We start from the raw sequence: 15,855 nt of genomic DNA, 5'->3' as shown, positions 1-15,855 counted from the left end.
ATAGCGACACAGAGAGCACGAGTAAAGACCCTGGGTACGAGGTTGCACAGAGAGGACCAGTCTATGAGTGGCGAGGACCTATATGACGTCATATATGACGTCATATTTTCGGGAATATTTTTTCGGGGGTTTTTTGGAGTATAACGTTTGCGGCACGTGGATCACTTTCGATTTTGTAAATTTTTTGTTTCCGTGTTTCTAAATGTGTTCCTATATTAAAAATCAACTTTCACTCTGCTGAGCGATCATGGCTGCCACGGAGGAAAAAGCTCTTGCAACGTTGGATTTGATTGTTACCCATGGTAAGTTGATGACACAACCGCAATGTGATCTATATGTAGAAATTAGGTAATTAGTCGTATAAAAAACATTACACCTGGTGATTCACTGGTGAAATGTGCAAATTGTGCAAAGTGAAATGTGCAAACACTCCTTTGATATGTGCTATTAGAGCACTTCACAACTTTTTGTACCTCCTGCACGAAATAAACACTCTCAACTCTCATGCGCTGAGGGGACCTGGTGATTCACTGGTGAAATGTGTAAATCACACTCCTTTGATATGTGCTATTAGAGCACTTCACAACTTTTTGTACTTCCTGCACCAAATAAACACTCTCAACTCTCATGCGCTGAGGGGAATGTGTGTGCAAATTTGTACACCAGAGATTTCAAAAAAGATATTGTAGTTAATTAAAAAACAGAAGACATCAAAATTGTGCAGAGCTCTGCAATTTATAATTTTCACATGGGTTCTTGCTTGTTACTGATTAGTACTCTTAACTCATCAAACTTGGACGTAAACAATGATTTCTTGCACTCATCAAATTCTAGTATATCTGGCTGGGCACCAGCTGCCACTGAATGACCAACTAGTCAGTTCACCTTTGTACATGATAGATATATTTTCACTTGGAAGATTTTAGAATATAACTCAGAACATAACTATATTAATATATATTTCAAATTTTTGAATGTTGTTTTATGAAAAGGGCCTACAAAACATGCTATCACTTTGCGTGCTAAAAATGCAAGTGGCATGTTAACTGTCCAGTCCCTGGCAGAATGCATTGAAAAAGAACTTGGAGTACCACGTAATGCCCAAAAGTTGATTCATAAAGGTGAGCTTGTGCACAATTGTTGAAATCCATGATTGGAAATGATGAAAAATATGACTATATTTTATTAATTTTAAAAATTAAATTTGAAAGTACACCAAATATTTAGGAGGCTCCTCAAAAATAAAGGAAATAAACACATTGAGATAAAGTCATGATGTTATGATGATCGAACTATTAATTTTTAAGGTAAATCATTGCAAGATTTATCATCCATGCTAATTTCGTATGGAATAAAATCAGGAAGCAAAATCATGTTAATTGGAAGCAAGGTACAATATATTTAAATTTGTTCTATGTCAATCAATTAGCAAAATATTCAAAAGAGCCTGGGTAAGATGCTGCTCCCTGAAGGCATAGAGTCTCCATAGAAAAATTGTTACCCCAGGGTTTCAAAAAAGGGCATGACTGCAAACATTTGCAAAACTGAAACCTGTGTGGACATATATCATGTGTTCAACTTCTGCACAACTTCTTAACAAATTAAGATACAATTAAACCTGATCAGGGAGTTGTGTCAACAACCTGGGGTCCGTACAGAAGTAGCTAAATTTCGTGATGGTTGCAACCATATTATTAATATTCTTTTACGACAGTATTCTGGGATTCAAACCCAGAAGCCACGCACGCGTTTTAATCTAAAATTAGGCCAATACGAATTCGAAATTTTTTTTGTTGCGTGCGCGTCGACTATGCTAATTGCATTTTGTTACTTTCATTCGTTTTAAAGCCATCTCATGCATTTTCCGCAGCCGCTAAGGTGGTCTTAGAAAAAAAATGAAGATTTAATCACTTTTTTAAGAAAAGCGCTCCCGAAATACTTCTCAATCAAACCTTAATAGTTTTACTTCCAAAAATTCACCGAATTGTTAAAAAGTCCCAGTTTTTCGACTCTCGAGCAAACTATATACTCATGGCTTATTACAGCTAACTGGATAAAATTAGAGTTTCTTTCGGCGCTGTATATAGTTCGTTCTGAAATAAAAAAAACAAAATCAAGTTAACAGCTCACCTGTATTTCACATTTTAAATCGAAATATACAAGATATGGCAGAAAAAATTGACAAAAATATGCCTGCAGTCGCTAATATATTCTTCTGACTTTTCAAATCATGACGGCAGTGAATTAATTTGCAAAGCCAAAGATCAAGCCAACAGATTCTTTCAACCAACCATGACCATATTACCTGAGCAAAAACTCTTCCAACTTCTCGTTATACTTCTTCGAGTGATCCTTCCTTTTTCGAAGTCTGATTTTCTTCTTAAAATCAAGCACCTTTTACAACGTGAAAAACAATCCAACAAAAATTTATTTTATGCATCGATGACACCTAACAGTAAGGCCTGTTCGAAACGTTGTGCTTCTCATGTGCCGAACGCATAAACAACAGCAGGTAATAAGCCAGCGATCAATGAATCTTTGATTCTTTTAAAGTTGTGACGGTCTGTCCGTTTTCCCGTATAAAGAAAGCACCCTAATGTTTTCTTATCTTTATTATGTATAGTATAATCTTGAAGAAGATCCAAACTATAAGCAACTTTCGAAAATAGATGATTCTGTAAATGAATTGCAGAAACAACTTCGAATTCTGGAGGGCGAATTTGATAATATTAAACAGGTGCGTATAGTTGTAATCGTTGATGTTGCGACAGAGTTTTAAATGAATAATTAATTATTCACGCTTTAGTATCTTGTGTGTACATATAGGGATACTTGGATGAAAAATTTGCCTCGGAAAGCATAAAAAAGCTGATTAAGAAAACGAAAGGCATAATTGAAGAAAATATGAAAAAGATTGAATTTGTTGACAGCCTTGTATGTAAACTTTTAGGTTTATATTACGTTTTGTTATGACTCACGGTTGCATCACTTGACTTAAGTTTGTGGGGGGAGGGGTAAAGGTAAATTGCCGTTATCTCAAACGGACATTGAGAGGACAATTACGGGTGGGAGTATGTGGGATATCGTGGGATAAAATGTGGATAAGGCATATAAAATTAGGATGGGGGATATTTTAAGCCCTTACATCAGGGCCCTAAGGAGGAACACTTGGCCCATTGGGACCTACGGTGAAATTAAACTCATCAATAATAATATTGTTTATTAACCTGGATTATTGCTATTGTTAGCGGGTTTTGCTTACAGTATCTGGAGTATCTGAATTTAACTCTCATGTTCTCATTATTTATTTTAATTCTCATAGGAAGTCGATGTTCTGCTCAGGGGAAGAAGGAAAAACCTAGTCATAAAAATACAGGTAACCAATCAACTTGATTAAACGACGTCCCCAACTAAATATAAATATGTAAAAATAAATATCTGAGACATTTAGCTGTTCAAGCTAATGTTCAGTACATAGGTACTATCCTAGGAATACATGGATACTTAACTTTCCCTCAGCAAATTTAAAGGTCTGTTCACACGATTCAATATTGTTGGATCCAATTCACTTCTAATGGATGTTTTATAGTCTGTTGTCTTATGATGTTTATGGGCAGCAAATGCACTGAGGCCAATGCAGTACTGCTATATTCCATACGTCAGAAGTGAATTGGATCCAACAAAATTGGATCGTGCATGTGAACAGACCTTAACATTTCTTCCAGCTTCCAACCAGTTAATTTTGTTTTTGCGATGATAAAGTTGATCAATCAATTCTCAATAACTTCTTTGAAAATTACTTTGATGGTTCATTCGATTAGACTAACCTACTCCAAACTGCATGCTTATGAAGTTAATAGAAAATGTTGGTTATTCACAATCACTTCATGCAACAGCATTTAGTCTTTGGAGGTAATTTTTTTCCTTCTTTTCTCTAGTCTAGCATTGACAAAGCAGACGAATTTATAGCAACGCTAAATAAATACGTACGTAAAAGTTGTGTATAGAAAAATGCCGGGGGGGGGGGAACATTAGGCTCTTTAGTTTGCATGGAATGTCGTTGTACAGAGTTATGACTATATTAAAAAAGAAGCTACACTGACGTATGAATGGGAGGACTGACTTTTACACACATTAGAGTTTCTCAGACATGAACTAAAATAATTGTATTTCGTTGACTCAGAATAACGTGGCTAGTACTATTGTATCAAAAGCTTTTCTTGTTTTTCGAAATAAAAGAAATTTGTATAAGACCACTGAAAGCCGATAAAATTCACACGCAAATGACAACCAGGAATGTTTCATAGAGAAATCTCGAAAACGCCCTTATGAGAGCTGTGACAGATTTCCTGTTATCATGCATTGTCGAAAAGGGTTAAATGTCACTTGATGTGTAAATATATTAGGTTAGACCACGAGAGGAATTATCCGAGAATAAACCACGCACTTATATTAAGCATGCATTACCCTAATTAGTATACCTATAGTATGTACCTCAACTAGCTTCCACTTGTACACCCGTCTCGTCGTCATCCCATCCTGCGACGATCCCTTCACAACATGTGATCCTGCGACGATCCCTCGACCTCGTCATCTGATCCCTTAACGAAAATACAAAAATATCATATTAATTTCCAAAAGAGAAATGTCACCTTATGTATAAAGCATTCAGGATAAAATGATCACTCAAAATCCAATTGTACACCTTTATTATCTCCTACGCCACTCGTCCAAGGCCTTCGCATTGCGCACGGGAATACAAAATGTCATGCACGTTTTGTAGCCTTGTAGGAAATAATCATCGTTTTCTTCATGGTCCCAAAAAACTGAAACTCGACTATTGTCTCCATTTAGAAATACAATTTCTCATGCATTTTCATGTTTTAGACGGTCTATGAGCGATATTTTTTTCCTGATTATTGTCATTCAAGATGGGAAAAATACAAGTGATGGGGCCCCAGAATCACTTGTATTTCCTCCGCATGCGCTTGACAGGACCAGGTTAACCCATGCAATAACCGCAAACCGAAAATTTCAAAATCAAGGAGGTAAACAGAAGAGTGTTCAGCATATCTCAGTCAAAAAAGCCAAATCCCATGCAATTTTATTGTGCATATTTTAACCGAAGTCAAATTGAGTTTTGTATTTGCGTGCATAAATGTCCCAAAGCTCCGACTCTTGACTCTGACGATTCGATCAATCTAAAAAAAAACCTCGGTAAAACTAAACAATTCACGGCTATATGAAGCCTACAGTAGTTAGAGTGACTTGCTTTGCGCCTATATTTTTGTTTTGTGGTAAAGCTAATTGGAAACAAAGGAATCCACTACAACACGATACGATACTTTGGAAGTAGAAAATTACAATAGATAAACTGAAATAACTCAGCGCATGTCAAGTCTAGCATAACGTACATACATATACCAATATATATATATATATATGTATATATATACCGGTCTTTCATTGTACAAAACTAACATAAGGCGCTGACGGATAGGTATTCACGATACGAAAACTGTGTCCGAAAAACGCATGCATTGCGCCAGCCGGAAAAGTTTTAGCCATTTCTTGGAAAAGATTTTGGATAAAGTCGCAAAAAATTCGATTAAACTATATTCTAGTTTCGTGTACAAACTATAGTTAGTTCAAATTGCAAAATTTATACCCACATATTAATAGAACAATATACCTATTATTTGCTGCGAGCAAGCGTTTGTGTTTCCGCCTTCCCCATCTTTCGGCGCCGTAGTTCGTTCACATTTTAAATCGAAATATACAAGATAGGGCAGTAAAAATCGATAAAAATATGCCTGCAGTCGCTAATATCTTCTGACTTTTCAAATCATGACGGCAGTGAATTAATTTGCAAAGCCAAAGATCAAGCCAACAGATTCTTTCAACCAACCATGACCATATTACCTGAGCAAAAACTCTTCCAACTTCTCGTTATACTTCTTCGAGTGATCCTTCCTTTTTCGAAATTACAAAGTCTGACTTTCTTCTTAAAATCAAGCATCTTTTATGACGTGAAAAACAATCCAACGACAATTTATTTTATGCATCGATGACACCTAACAATAAGGCCTGTTTCAAACGTTGTGCTTCTCATGTGCCGAACGCATAAACAACAGCAGGTAATAAGGCAGCGATCAATGGATCTTTGATTCTTGTTAAAGTTGTGACGGTCTGTCCGTTTTCCCGTATAAAGAAAGCACCCTAATGTTTTCTTATCATTATTATGTATAGTATAATCTTGAAGAAGATCCAAACTATAAGCAACTTTCGAAAATAGATGATTCTGTAAATGAATTGCAGAAACAACTTCGAATTCTGGAGGGCGAATTTGATAATATTAAACAGGTGCGTATAGTTGTAATCGTTGATGTTGCGACAGAGTTTTAAATGAATAATTAATTATTCATGCTTTAGTATCTTGTGTGTACATATAGGGATACTTGGATGAAAAATTTGCCTCGGAAAGCATAAAAAAGTTGATTAAGAAAACGAAAGGCATAATTGAAGAAAATATGAAAGAGATTGAATTCGTTGACAGCCTTGTATGTAAACTTTTAAGTTTTATCTTAAGTTTTGTTATGACTCATGGTTGCATCACTTGACTTAAGTTTGTGGGGGGAGGGGTAAAGGTAAATTGCCGTTATCTCAAACGGACATTGAGAGGACAATTACGGGTGGGAGTATGTGGGATATCGTGGGATAAAATGTGGATAAGGCATATAAAATTAGGATGGGGGATATTTTAAGCCCTTACATCAGGGCCCTAAGGAGGAACACTTGACCCATTGGGACCTACGGTGAAATTAAACTCATCAATAATAATATTGTTTATTAACCTGGATTATTGCTATTGTTAGCGGGTTTTTCTTACAGTATCTGGAGTATCTGAATTTAACTCTCATGTTCTCATTATTTATTTTAATTCTCATAGGAAGTCGATGTTCTGCTCAGGAGAAAAAGAAAAAACCTAGTCATAAAAATACAGGTAACCAATCAACTTGATTAAACGACGTCCCCAACTAAATATAAAAATGTTAAAATAAATACCTGAAACATTTAGCTGTTCAAGCTAATATTCAGTACATAGGTACTATCCTAGGAATACTTAGATACTTAACTTCCCCTCAGCAAATTTAAAGGTCTGTTCACACAATCCAATATTGTTGGATCCAATTCACTTCTAATGGATGTTTTACAGTCTGTTGTCTTATGATGTTTATGGGCAGCAAATGAAATATGGGCCAATGCAGTACTGCTATATTCCATACGTCAGAAGTGAATTGGATCCAACAAAATTGGATCGTGCATGTGAACAGACCCTAACATTTCTCCCAGTTTCCAACCAGTTAATTTTGTTTTTGCGATGATAAAGTTGATCGATCAATTCTCAATAACTTCTTTGAAAATTACTTTGATGGTTCATTCGATTAGACTAACCTACTCCAAACTGCATGCTTATGAAGTTAATAGAAAATGTTGGTTATTCACAATCACTTCATGCAACAGCATTTAGTCTTTGGAGGTAATTTTTTTCCTTCTTTTCTTTAGTCTAGCATTGACAAAGTAGACGAATTTATAGCAACGCTTAATAAATACGTACGTAAAAGTTGTGTATAGAAAAATGCGGGCGGGGGGGGGGGGGACATTAGGCTCTTTACTCTGCATGGAATGTCGTTGTACAGAGTTATGACTATATTAAAAAAGGAGCTACACTGACGTATGAATGGGACAATCATGACGGCAGTGAATTAATTTGCAAAGCCAAAGATCAAGCCAACAGATTCTTTCAACCAACCATGACCATATTACCTGAGCAAAAACTCTTCCAACTTCTCGTTATACTTCTTCGGGTGATCCTTCCTTTTTCGAAATTACAAAGTCTGACTTTCTTCTTAAAATCGAGCACCTTTTATAACGTGAAAAACATCCCAACGACAATTCATTTTGACACCTAACTAAGGCCTGTTCCAAACGTTGTGCTTCTCATGTGCCGAACGCATAAACAACAGCAGGTAATAAGGCAGCGATCAATGGAATGGATCTTTGATTCTTTTAAAGTTGTGACGGTCTGTTCGTTTTCCCGTATAAAGGAAAGCACCCTAATGTTTTCTTATCTTTATTATGTATAGTATAACCTTAAAGAAGATCCAAACTATAAGCAACTTTCGAAAATAGATGATTCTGTAAATGAATTGCAGAAACAACTTCGAATTCTGGAGGGCGAATTTGATAATATTAAACAGGTGCGTATAGTTGTAATCGTTGATGTTGCGACAGAGTTTGAGATGAATAATTAATTATTCATGCTTTAGTATCTTGTGTACATATAGGGATACTTGGATGAAAAATTTACCTCGGAAAGCATAAAAAAGTTGATTAGGAAAACGAAAGGCATAATTGAAGAAAATATGAAAAGGATTGAATTCGTTGACAGCCTTGTATGTGAACTTTTAAGTTTTAGCTTACGTTTTGTTGACTCACGGTTGCATCACTTTACTCAAGTTTGTGGGGGGAGGGGTAAAAGTAATTGCAGTTATCTCAAACGGACATTGCGAGGACAATTACGGGTGGGAGTATGTGGGATATCGTGGGATAAAATGTGGATAAGGCATATAAAATTAGGATGCGGGATATTTTAAGCCCTTACATCAGGGCCCTAAGGAGGAACACTTGACCCATTGGGACCTACGGTGAAATTAAACTCATCAATAATAATATTGTTTATTAACCTGGATTATTGCTATTGTTAGCGGGTTTTGCTTACAGTATCTGGAGTATCTGAATTTAACTCTCATGTTCTCATTATATATTTTAATTCTCATAGGAAGTCGATGTTCTGCTCAGGAGAAGAAGGAAAAACCTAGTCATAAAAATACAGGTAACCAATAAACTTGATTAAACGACGTCCCCGACTAAATATAAAAATGTTAAAATAAATACCTGAAACATTTAGCTGTTCAAGGGATGTTCATTTAGGATGTTTTATAGTCTGTTGTCTTATGATGTTTATGGGCAGCAAATGCACTGAGGCCAATGCAGTACTGCTATATTCCATACGTCAGAAGTGAATTGGATCCAACAAAATTGGATCGTGCATGTGAACAGACCTTAACATTTCTCCCAGCTTCCAACCAGTTAATTTTGTTTTTGCGATGATAAAGTTGATCGATCAATTCTCAATAACTTCTTTGAAAATTACTTTGATGATGGTTCATTCGATTAGACTAACCTACTCCAAACTGCATGCTTATGAAGTTCGAGAAAGTGTTGGTTATTCACAATCACTTCATGCAACAGCATTTAGTCTTTGGAGGTAATTTTTCCCTTCTTTTCTCTAGTCTAGCATTGACAAAGCAGACGAATTTATAGCAACGCTAAATAAATACGTACGTAAAAGTTGTGTATAGAAAAATGCAGGGGGGGGACATTAGGCTCTTTACTCTGCATGGAATGTGGTTGTACAGAGTTATGACTATATTAAAAAAGGAGCTACATTGACGTATGAATGGGAGGACTGGTAACGTGTAACAAAACATGGGATGGTCTCGCGGTCGTGAGTTTGCACGTGAGGAAAAAAGGCGGAGGGAGGACTCGCATTATATATACGCATCCATGCATTGTCAATTTCAACAATACAAGAATGAGACAAACTTCAACAAGATTTATTTCTTCAATGCATGCTGACGCATGCGAAACGCATGCATTGCGCCAGCCGGAAAAGTTTCAGCCATTTCTTGGAAAAAATTTTGGATAAAGTCGCAAAAAATTCGATTAAACTATATTCTAGTTTCGTGTACAAACTAGTTAGTTCAAAATGCAAAATTTATACCCATATATTAATAGAATAATATACCTATTATTCGCTGCGAGCAAGCGTTTGTGTTTCGCCTTCCCCATCTTTCGGCGCTGTATATAGTTCGTTCTGAAATAAAATAAACAAAATCAATTTACAGCTCACCTGTATTTCACATTTTAAATCAAAATATACAAGATATCGCAGTAAAAATCGACAAAAATATGCCTGCAGTCGCTAATATCTTCTGACTTTTCAAATCATGACGGCAGTGAATTAATTTGCAAAGCCAAAGATCAAGCCAACAGATTCTTTCAACCAACCATGACCATATTACCTGAGCAAAAACTCTTCCAACTTCTCGTTATACTTCTTCGAGTGATCCTTCCTTTTTCGAAGTCTGACTTTCTTCTTAAAATCAAGCACTTTTTATAACGTGAAAAACATCCCAACGACAATTTTTTTGACACCTAACTAAGGCCTGTTTCAAACGTTGTGCTTCTCATGTGCCGAACGCATAAACAACAGCAGGTAAAAAGGCAGCGATCAATGGATCTTTGATTTTTTTAAAGTTGTGACGGTCTGTCCGTTTTCCCGTATAAAGAAAAGCACCTTAATGTTTTCTTATCTTTATTATGTATAGTATAACCTTAAAGAAGATCCAAACTATAAGCAACTTTCGAAAATAGATGATTCTGTAAATGAATTGCAGAAACAACTTCGAATTCTGGAGGGCGAATTTGATAATATTAAACAGGTGCGTATAGTTGTAATCGTTGATGTTGCGACAGAGTTTTAAATGAATAATTAGTTATTCATGCTTTAGTATCTTGTGTACATATAGGGATACTTGGATGAAAAATTTACCTTGGAAAGTATAAAAAAGCTGATTAAGAAAACGAAAGGCATAATTGAAGAAAATATGAAAAGGATTGAATTCGTTGACAGCCTTGTATGTGAACTTTTAAGTTTTAGCTTACGTTTTGTTGACTCACGGTTGCATCACTTCACTCAAGTTTGTGGGGGGAGGGGTAAAGGTAATTGCCGTTATCTCAAACGGACATTGCGAGGACAAGGATTAGGATGGGGGATATTTTAAGCCCTTACATCAGGGCCCTGAGGAGGAACACTTGACCCTTGGGACCTACGGTAAAATTAAACTCATCAATAATAATATTGTTTATTAACCTGGATTATTGCTATTGTTGGCGGGTTTCGCTGAAATGTGGAGTATCTGAATTTAATTCTCATGTTCTCATTATTTATTTTAATTCTCATAGGAAGTCGATGTTCTGCTCAGGAGAAGAAGGAAAAACCTAGTCATAAAAATACAGGTAACCAATCAACTTGATTAAACGACGTCCCCAACTAAATATAAAAATGTTAAAATAAATACCTGAAACATTTAGCTGTTCAAGCTAATGTTCAGTACATAGGTACTATCCTAGGAATACATGGATACTTAACTTTCCCTCAGCAAATTTAAAGGTCTGTTCACACGATCCAATATTGTTGGATCCAATTTACTTCTGATGGATGTTTTATAGTCTGTTGTCTTATGATGTTTATGGGCAGCAAATGCACTGAGGCCAATGCAGTACTGCTATATTCCATACGTCAGAAGTGAATTGGATCCAACAAAATTGGATCGTGCATGTGAACAGACCTTAACATTTCTCCCAGCTTCCAACCAGTTAATTTTGTTTTTGCGATGATAAAGTTGATCGATCAATTCTCAATAACTTCTTTGAAAATTACTTTGATGATGGTTCATTCGATTAGACTAACCTACTCCAAACTGCATGCTTATGAAGTTAATAGAAAATGTTGGTTATTCACACTCACTTCATGCAACAGCATTTAGTCTTTCGAGGTAATTTTTTTCCTTCTTTTCTCTAGTCTAGCATTGACAAAGCAGACGAATTTATAGCAACGCTAAATAAATACGTACGTAAAAGTTGTGTATAGAAAAATGCCGGGGGGGGGGGAACATTAGGCTCTTTACTCTGCATGGAATGTCGTTGTACAGAGTTATGACTATATTAAAAAAGGAGCTACACTGACGTATGAATGGGAGGACTGGTAACGTGTAACAAAACATGGGATGGTCTCGCGGTCGTGAGTTTGCACGTGAGGAAAAAAGGCGGAGGGAGGACTCGCATTATATATACGCATCCATGCATTGTCAATTTCAACAATACAAGAATGAGACAAACTTCAACAAGATTTATTTCTTCAATGCATGCTAACGCATGCGAAACGCATGCATTGCGCCAGCCGGAAAAGTTTCAGCCATTTCTTGGAAAAACTTTTGGATAAAGTCGCAAAAAATTCGATTAAACTATATTCTCGTTTCGTGTACAAACTAGTTAGTTCAAAATGCAAAATTTATACCCATATATTAATAGAATAATATACCTATTATTCGCTGCGAGCAAGCGTTTGTGTTTCGCCTTCCCCATCTTTCGGCGCTGTATATAGTTCGTTCTGAAATAAAATAAACAAAATCAAGTTAACAGCTCACCTGTATTTCACATTTTAAATCGAAATATACAAGATATCGCAGTAAAAATCGACAAAAATATGCCTGCAATCGCTAATATCTTCTGACTTTTCAAATCATGACGGCAGTGAATTAATTTGCAAAGCCAAAGATCAAGCCAACAGATTCTTTCAACCAACCATGACCATATTACCTGAGCAAAAACTCTTCCAACTTCTCGTTATACTTCTTCGAGTGATCCTTCCTTTTTCGAAGTCTGACTTTCTTCTTAAAATCATGCACTTTTTATAACGTGAAAAACATCCCAACGACAATTTATTTGACACCTAACTAAGGCCTGTTCCAAACGTTGTGCTTCTCATGTGCCGAACGCATAAACAACAGCAGGTAAAAAGGCAGCGATCAATGGATCTTTGATTTTTTTAAAGTTGTGACGGTCTGTCCGTTTTCCCGTATAAAGAAAAGCACCCTAATGTTTTCTTATCTTTATTATGTATAGTATAATCTTGAAGAAGATCCAAACTATAAGCAACTTTCGAAAATAGATGATTCTGTAAATGAATTGCAGAAACAACTTCGAATTCTGGAGGGCGAATTTGATAATATTAAACAGGTGCGTATAGTTGTAATCGTTGATGTTGCGACAGAGTTTGAGATGAATAATTAATTATTCATGCTTTAGTATCTTGTGTACATATAGGGATACTTGGATGAAAAATTTACCTCGGAAAGTATAAAAAAGTTGATTAAGAAAACGAAAGGCGTAATTGAAGAAAATATGAAAAGGATTGAATTCGTTGACAGCCTTGTATGTGAACTTTTAAGTTTTAGCTTACGTTTTGTTGACTCACGGTTGCATCACTTCACTCAAGTTTGTGGGGGGAGAGGTAAAGGTAATTGCCGTTATCTCAAACGGACATTGAGAGGACAAGGATTAGGATGGGGGATATTTTAAGCCCTTACATCAGGGCCCTGAGGAGGAACACTTTACCCTTGGGACCTACGGTAAAATTAAACTCATCAATAATAATATTGTTTATTAACCTGGATTATTGCTATTGTTGGCGGGTTTCGCTGACATGTGGAGTATCTGAATTTAATTCTCATGTTCTCATTATTTATTTTAATTCTCATAGGAAGTCGATGTTCTGCTCAGGAGAAGAAGGAAAAACCTAGTCATAAAAATACAGGTAACCAATCAACTTGATTAAACGACGTCCCCAACTAAATATAAAAATGTTAAAATAAATACCTGAAACATTTAGCTGTTCAAGCTAATATCCAGTACATAGGTACTATCCTAGGAATACATGGATACTTAACTTTCCCTCAGCAAATTTAAAGGTCTGTTCACACGATCCAATATTGTTGGATCCAATTTACTTCTGATGGATGTTTTATAGTCTGTTGTCTTATGATGTTTATGGGCAGCAAATGCACTGAGGCCAATGCAGTACTGGTATATTCCATACGTCAGAAGTGAATTGGATCCAACAAAATTGGATCGTGCATGTGAACAGACCTTAACATTTCTCCCAGCTTCCAACCAGTTAATTTTGTTTTTGCGATGATAAAGTTGATCGATCAATTCTCAATAACTTCTTTGAAAATTACTTTGATGGTTCATTCGATTAGACTAACCTACTCCAAACTGCATGCTTATGAAGTTCGAGAAAATGTTGGTTATTCACAATCACTTCATGCAACAGCATTTAGTCTTTGGAGGTAATTTTTTCCTTCTTTTCTCTAGTCTAGCATTGACAGAGCAGACGAATTTATAGCAACGCTAAATAAATACGTACGTAAAAGTTGTGTATAGAAAAATGCAGGGGGGGGGACATTAGGCTCTTTACTCTGCATGGAATGTGGTTGTACAGAGTTATGACTATATTAAAAAAGGAGCTACACTGACGTATGAATGGGAGGACTGGTAACGTGTAACAAAACATGGGATGGTCTCGCGGTCGTGAGTTTGCACCTGAGGAAAAAAGGCGGAGGGAGGATTCGCATTATATATACGCATCCATGCATTGTTAATTTCAACAATACAAGAATGAGACAAACGTCAACAAGATTTATTGCTTCAATGCATGCTAAAAGGTTTATATAATCTGTTCGTAAGGTCTACGTACGGTAGCAAGGCATGCAATAGAATGGACGATTTCAATATAAACTAATTTAAATCATACTATGTTTAACTCTTGGCCAAGGAAAAGCTTATTTATAATTACCAAATGATTATCAAATTTAATTTTTAAAATAACTATGTAAACACGAAACTATGTCTATTTAAAAAAGTATGACCATGGAATGAAGAAAAACATCCTTTCTCGATATAAATATACTTCAAGTGTTTTTTCTAAACAGCTGTATAGTTGACTAATTTGAATTAAATATTTATCTGTTCAAAACGATAGTCAGCCTACATTTTGCCGTTGGCGTTATCATGAATTTGTTAATCTGTGGGTTTCATTAAGCATTTTCATAGTGATTTGAGTGAGGTCGACCTGAGATGTCTCGACAGTTATATGTAACAAAGGATTGAGTCATTGATACGAAATTGTAAATATTCACAACCAAGTACGAGGACAACTTCATATATGCAGTGAAGAACTATTTCACTCTCATCACAGATTTTTTGTTTTCAAGTTGATCCTCACTGGAATCGATGACGTCACATAAAAGCCAAAAATAGGCCTGAATCAATTTTAAGAATGCTTGTGCATGAAGAGTTAATGTAAAATTATATGCACGTATCTATGTATAAATTGTGTATCGATGCTTTCTTAATGGTGGACAAAACAGCAAATTACTACGTTTATATTCCCCATTAGTAATGTCTGGTTCCGATAATTGTATCGTGGAAAAAAACGTTCATCATCTTTTATTGCCGTAGTTTTGTGAGGTAATTGTGGAAATGAACTGAATGGAATTTCACTGCATGTCTATTTCTTAAAACCACGTACATTATACTCTTAACTTTGAATTGTAAGCCACCATCCAGCAGCATTAGACATAATATTATTTTGCTTAACCAAAATAACATAATATTCCATTATGCTAAGGATTTTCCACTTCAAAGTAAATTAACTGCAATCATGCATATTTATCTTATGTTAATGTATATATATGCAGGTAATGATATTTCTTCCCGAAATACATATGTGGTCGACCACAGTACACTGTGTTGAGTCTCCCGCGGAGAACATCTTGGCGATGTGCATGAAGAATTCATCCCATTACCAATCACAATGCATGAAATGGCTGGGATTTGATGGTGCATGGTCTGTCCATGAAGAGGGAAGTTGCATAAAGACGAGGGGCGCTACCACAGACGCATAAATTGTCCCACAATTCGAAAAGAAGCTAGATCTCTGTGCCACGCTTGATGTGCTGAATTCAATCACTTTTGAGGGAACTTAAAGTTGTCCAGGCAAATGCCTGAAAGCTAGAGCCGGGCATGTTTCGAACCCTGCTGGAAATTACGGATGTACCTTAAACTCTAATATAAAGAACATCTCCTGCCCTATCCTTGTGTAGA

General features: G+C 36.0%; 1 protein-coding gene across 5 annotated transcripts; it reads left to right on the top strand.

Moving 5' to 3' along the window:
• Positions 1-56: 56 nt before the first annotated feature.
• On the top strand, positions 57-14,656 carry LOC114523812 (centromere-associated protein E-like). 5 transcript variants are annotated; one of them, XM_028544849.1, is made up of 23 exons: positions 57-302; positions 993-1,121; positions 1,308-1,390; positions 2,624-2,737; positions 2,827-2,934; positions 3,323-3,376; positions 3,939-3,986; positions 6,250-6,363; positions 6,453-6,560; positions 6,950-7,003; positions 7,567-7,614; positions 8,148-8,261; positions 8,349-8,456; positions 8,843-8,896; positions 9,357-9,404; positions 10,455-10,568; positions 10,656-10,763; positions 11,092-11,145; positions 11,711-11,758; positions 12,814-12,927; positions 13,015-13,122; positions 13,451-13,504; positions 14,065-14,656. In XM_028544849.1, the coding sequence occupies exons 1-23, from the start codon at positions 248-250 to the stop codon at positions 14,131-14,133; spliced, it is 1,908 nt and encodes a 635-aa protein (XP_028400650.1). In that variant the 5' UTR covers positions 57-247; the 3' UTR covers positions 14,134-14,656. The 5 variants fall into 5 exon arrangements, with proteins under 5 accessions (XP_028400650.1, XP_028400656.1, XP_028400672.1 ...); XM_028544855.1 differs by lacking the exon at positions 9,357-9,404; XM_028544871.1 differs by lacking the exons at positions 6,250-6,363; positions 6,453-6,560; positions 6,950-7,003; positions 7,567-7,614.
• Positions 14,657-15,855: the final 1,199 nt, after the last annotated feature.

Source organism: Dendronephthya gigantea, unplaced genomic scaffold (assembly GCF_004324835.1).
Source record: "Dendronephthya gigantea isolate DGI-Jeju-01 unplaced genomic scaffold, DenGig_1.0 000001F, whole genome shotgun sequence".
In the NCBI taxonomy this organism is placed as follows: Eukaryota; Metazoa; Cnidaria; class Anthozoa; order Malacalcyonacea; family Nephtheidae; genus Dendronephthya; species Dendronephthya gigantea.
The sequence above is the reverse complement of the archived record's forward strand: the minus strand, read 5'-3'. Positions and strand labels throughout refer to the sequence as shown.

Excerpts from the sequence above, each read along its gene's own strand:
- LOC114523812 (XM_028544849.1), top strand. The coding sequence starts at position 248 with ATGGCTGCCACGGAGGAAAAAGCTCTTGCAACGTTGGATTTGATTGTT. Across the intron at positions 1,122-1,307 it reads CCAAAAGTTGATTCATAAAG|GTAAATCATTGCAAGATTTA; the intron begins GTGAGCTTGTGC and ends TTAATTTTTAAG. Across the intron at positions 2,935-3,322 it reads TTGAATTTGTTGACAGCCTT|GAAGTCGATGTTCTGCTCAG; the intron begins GTATGTAAACTT and ends TAATTCTCATAG.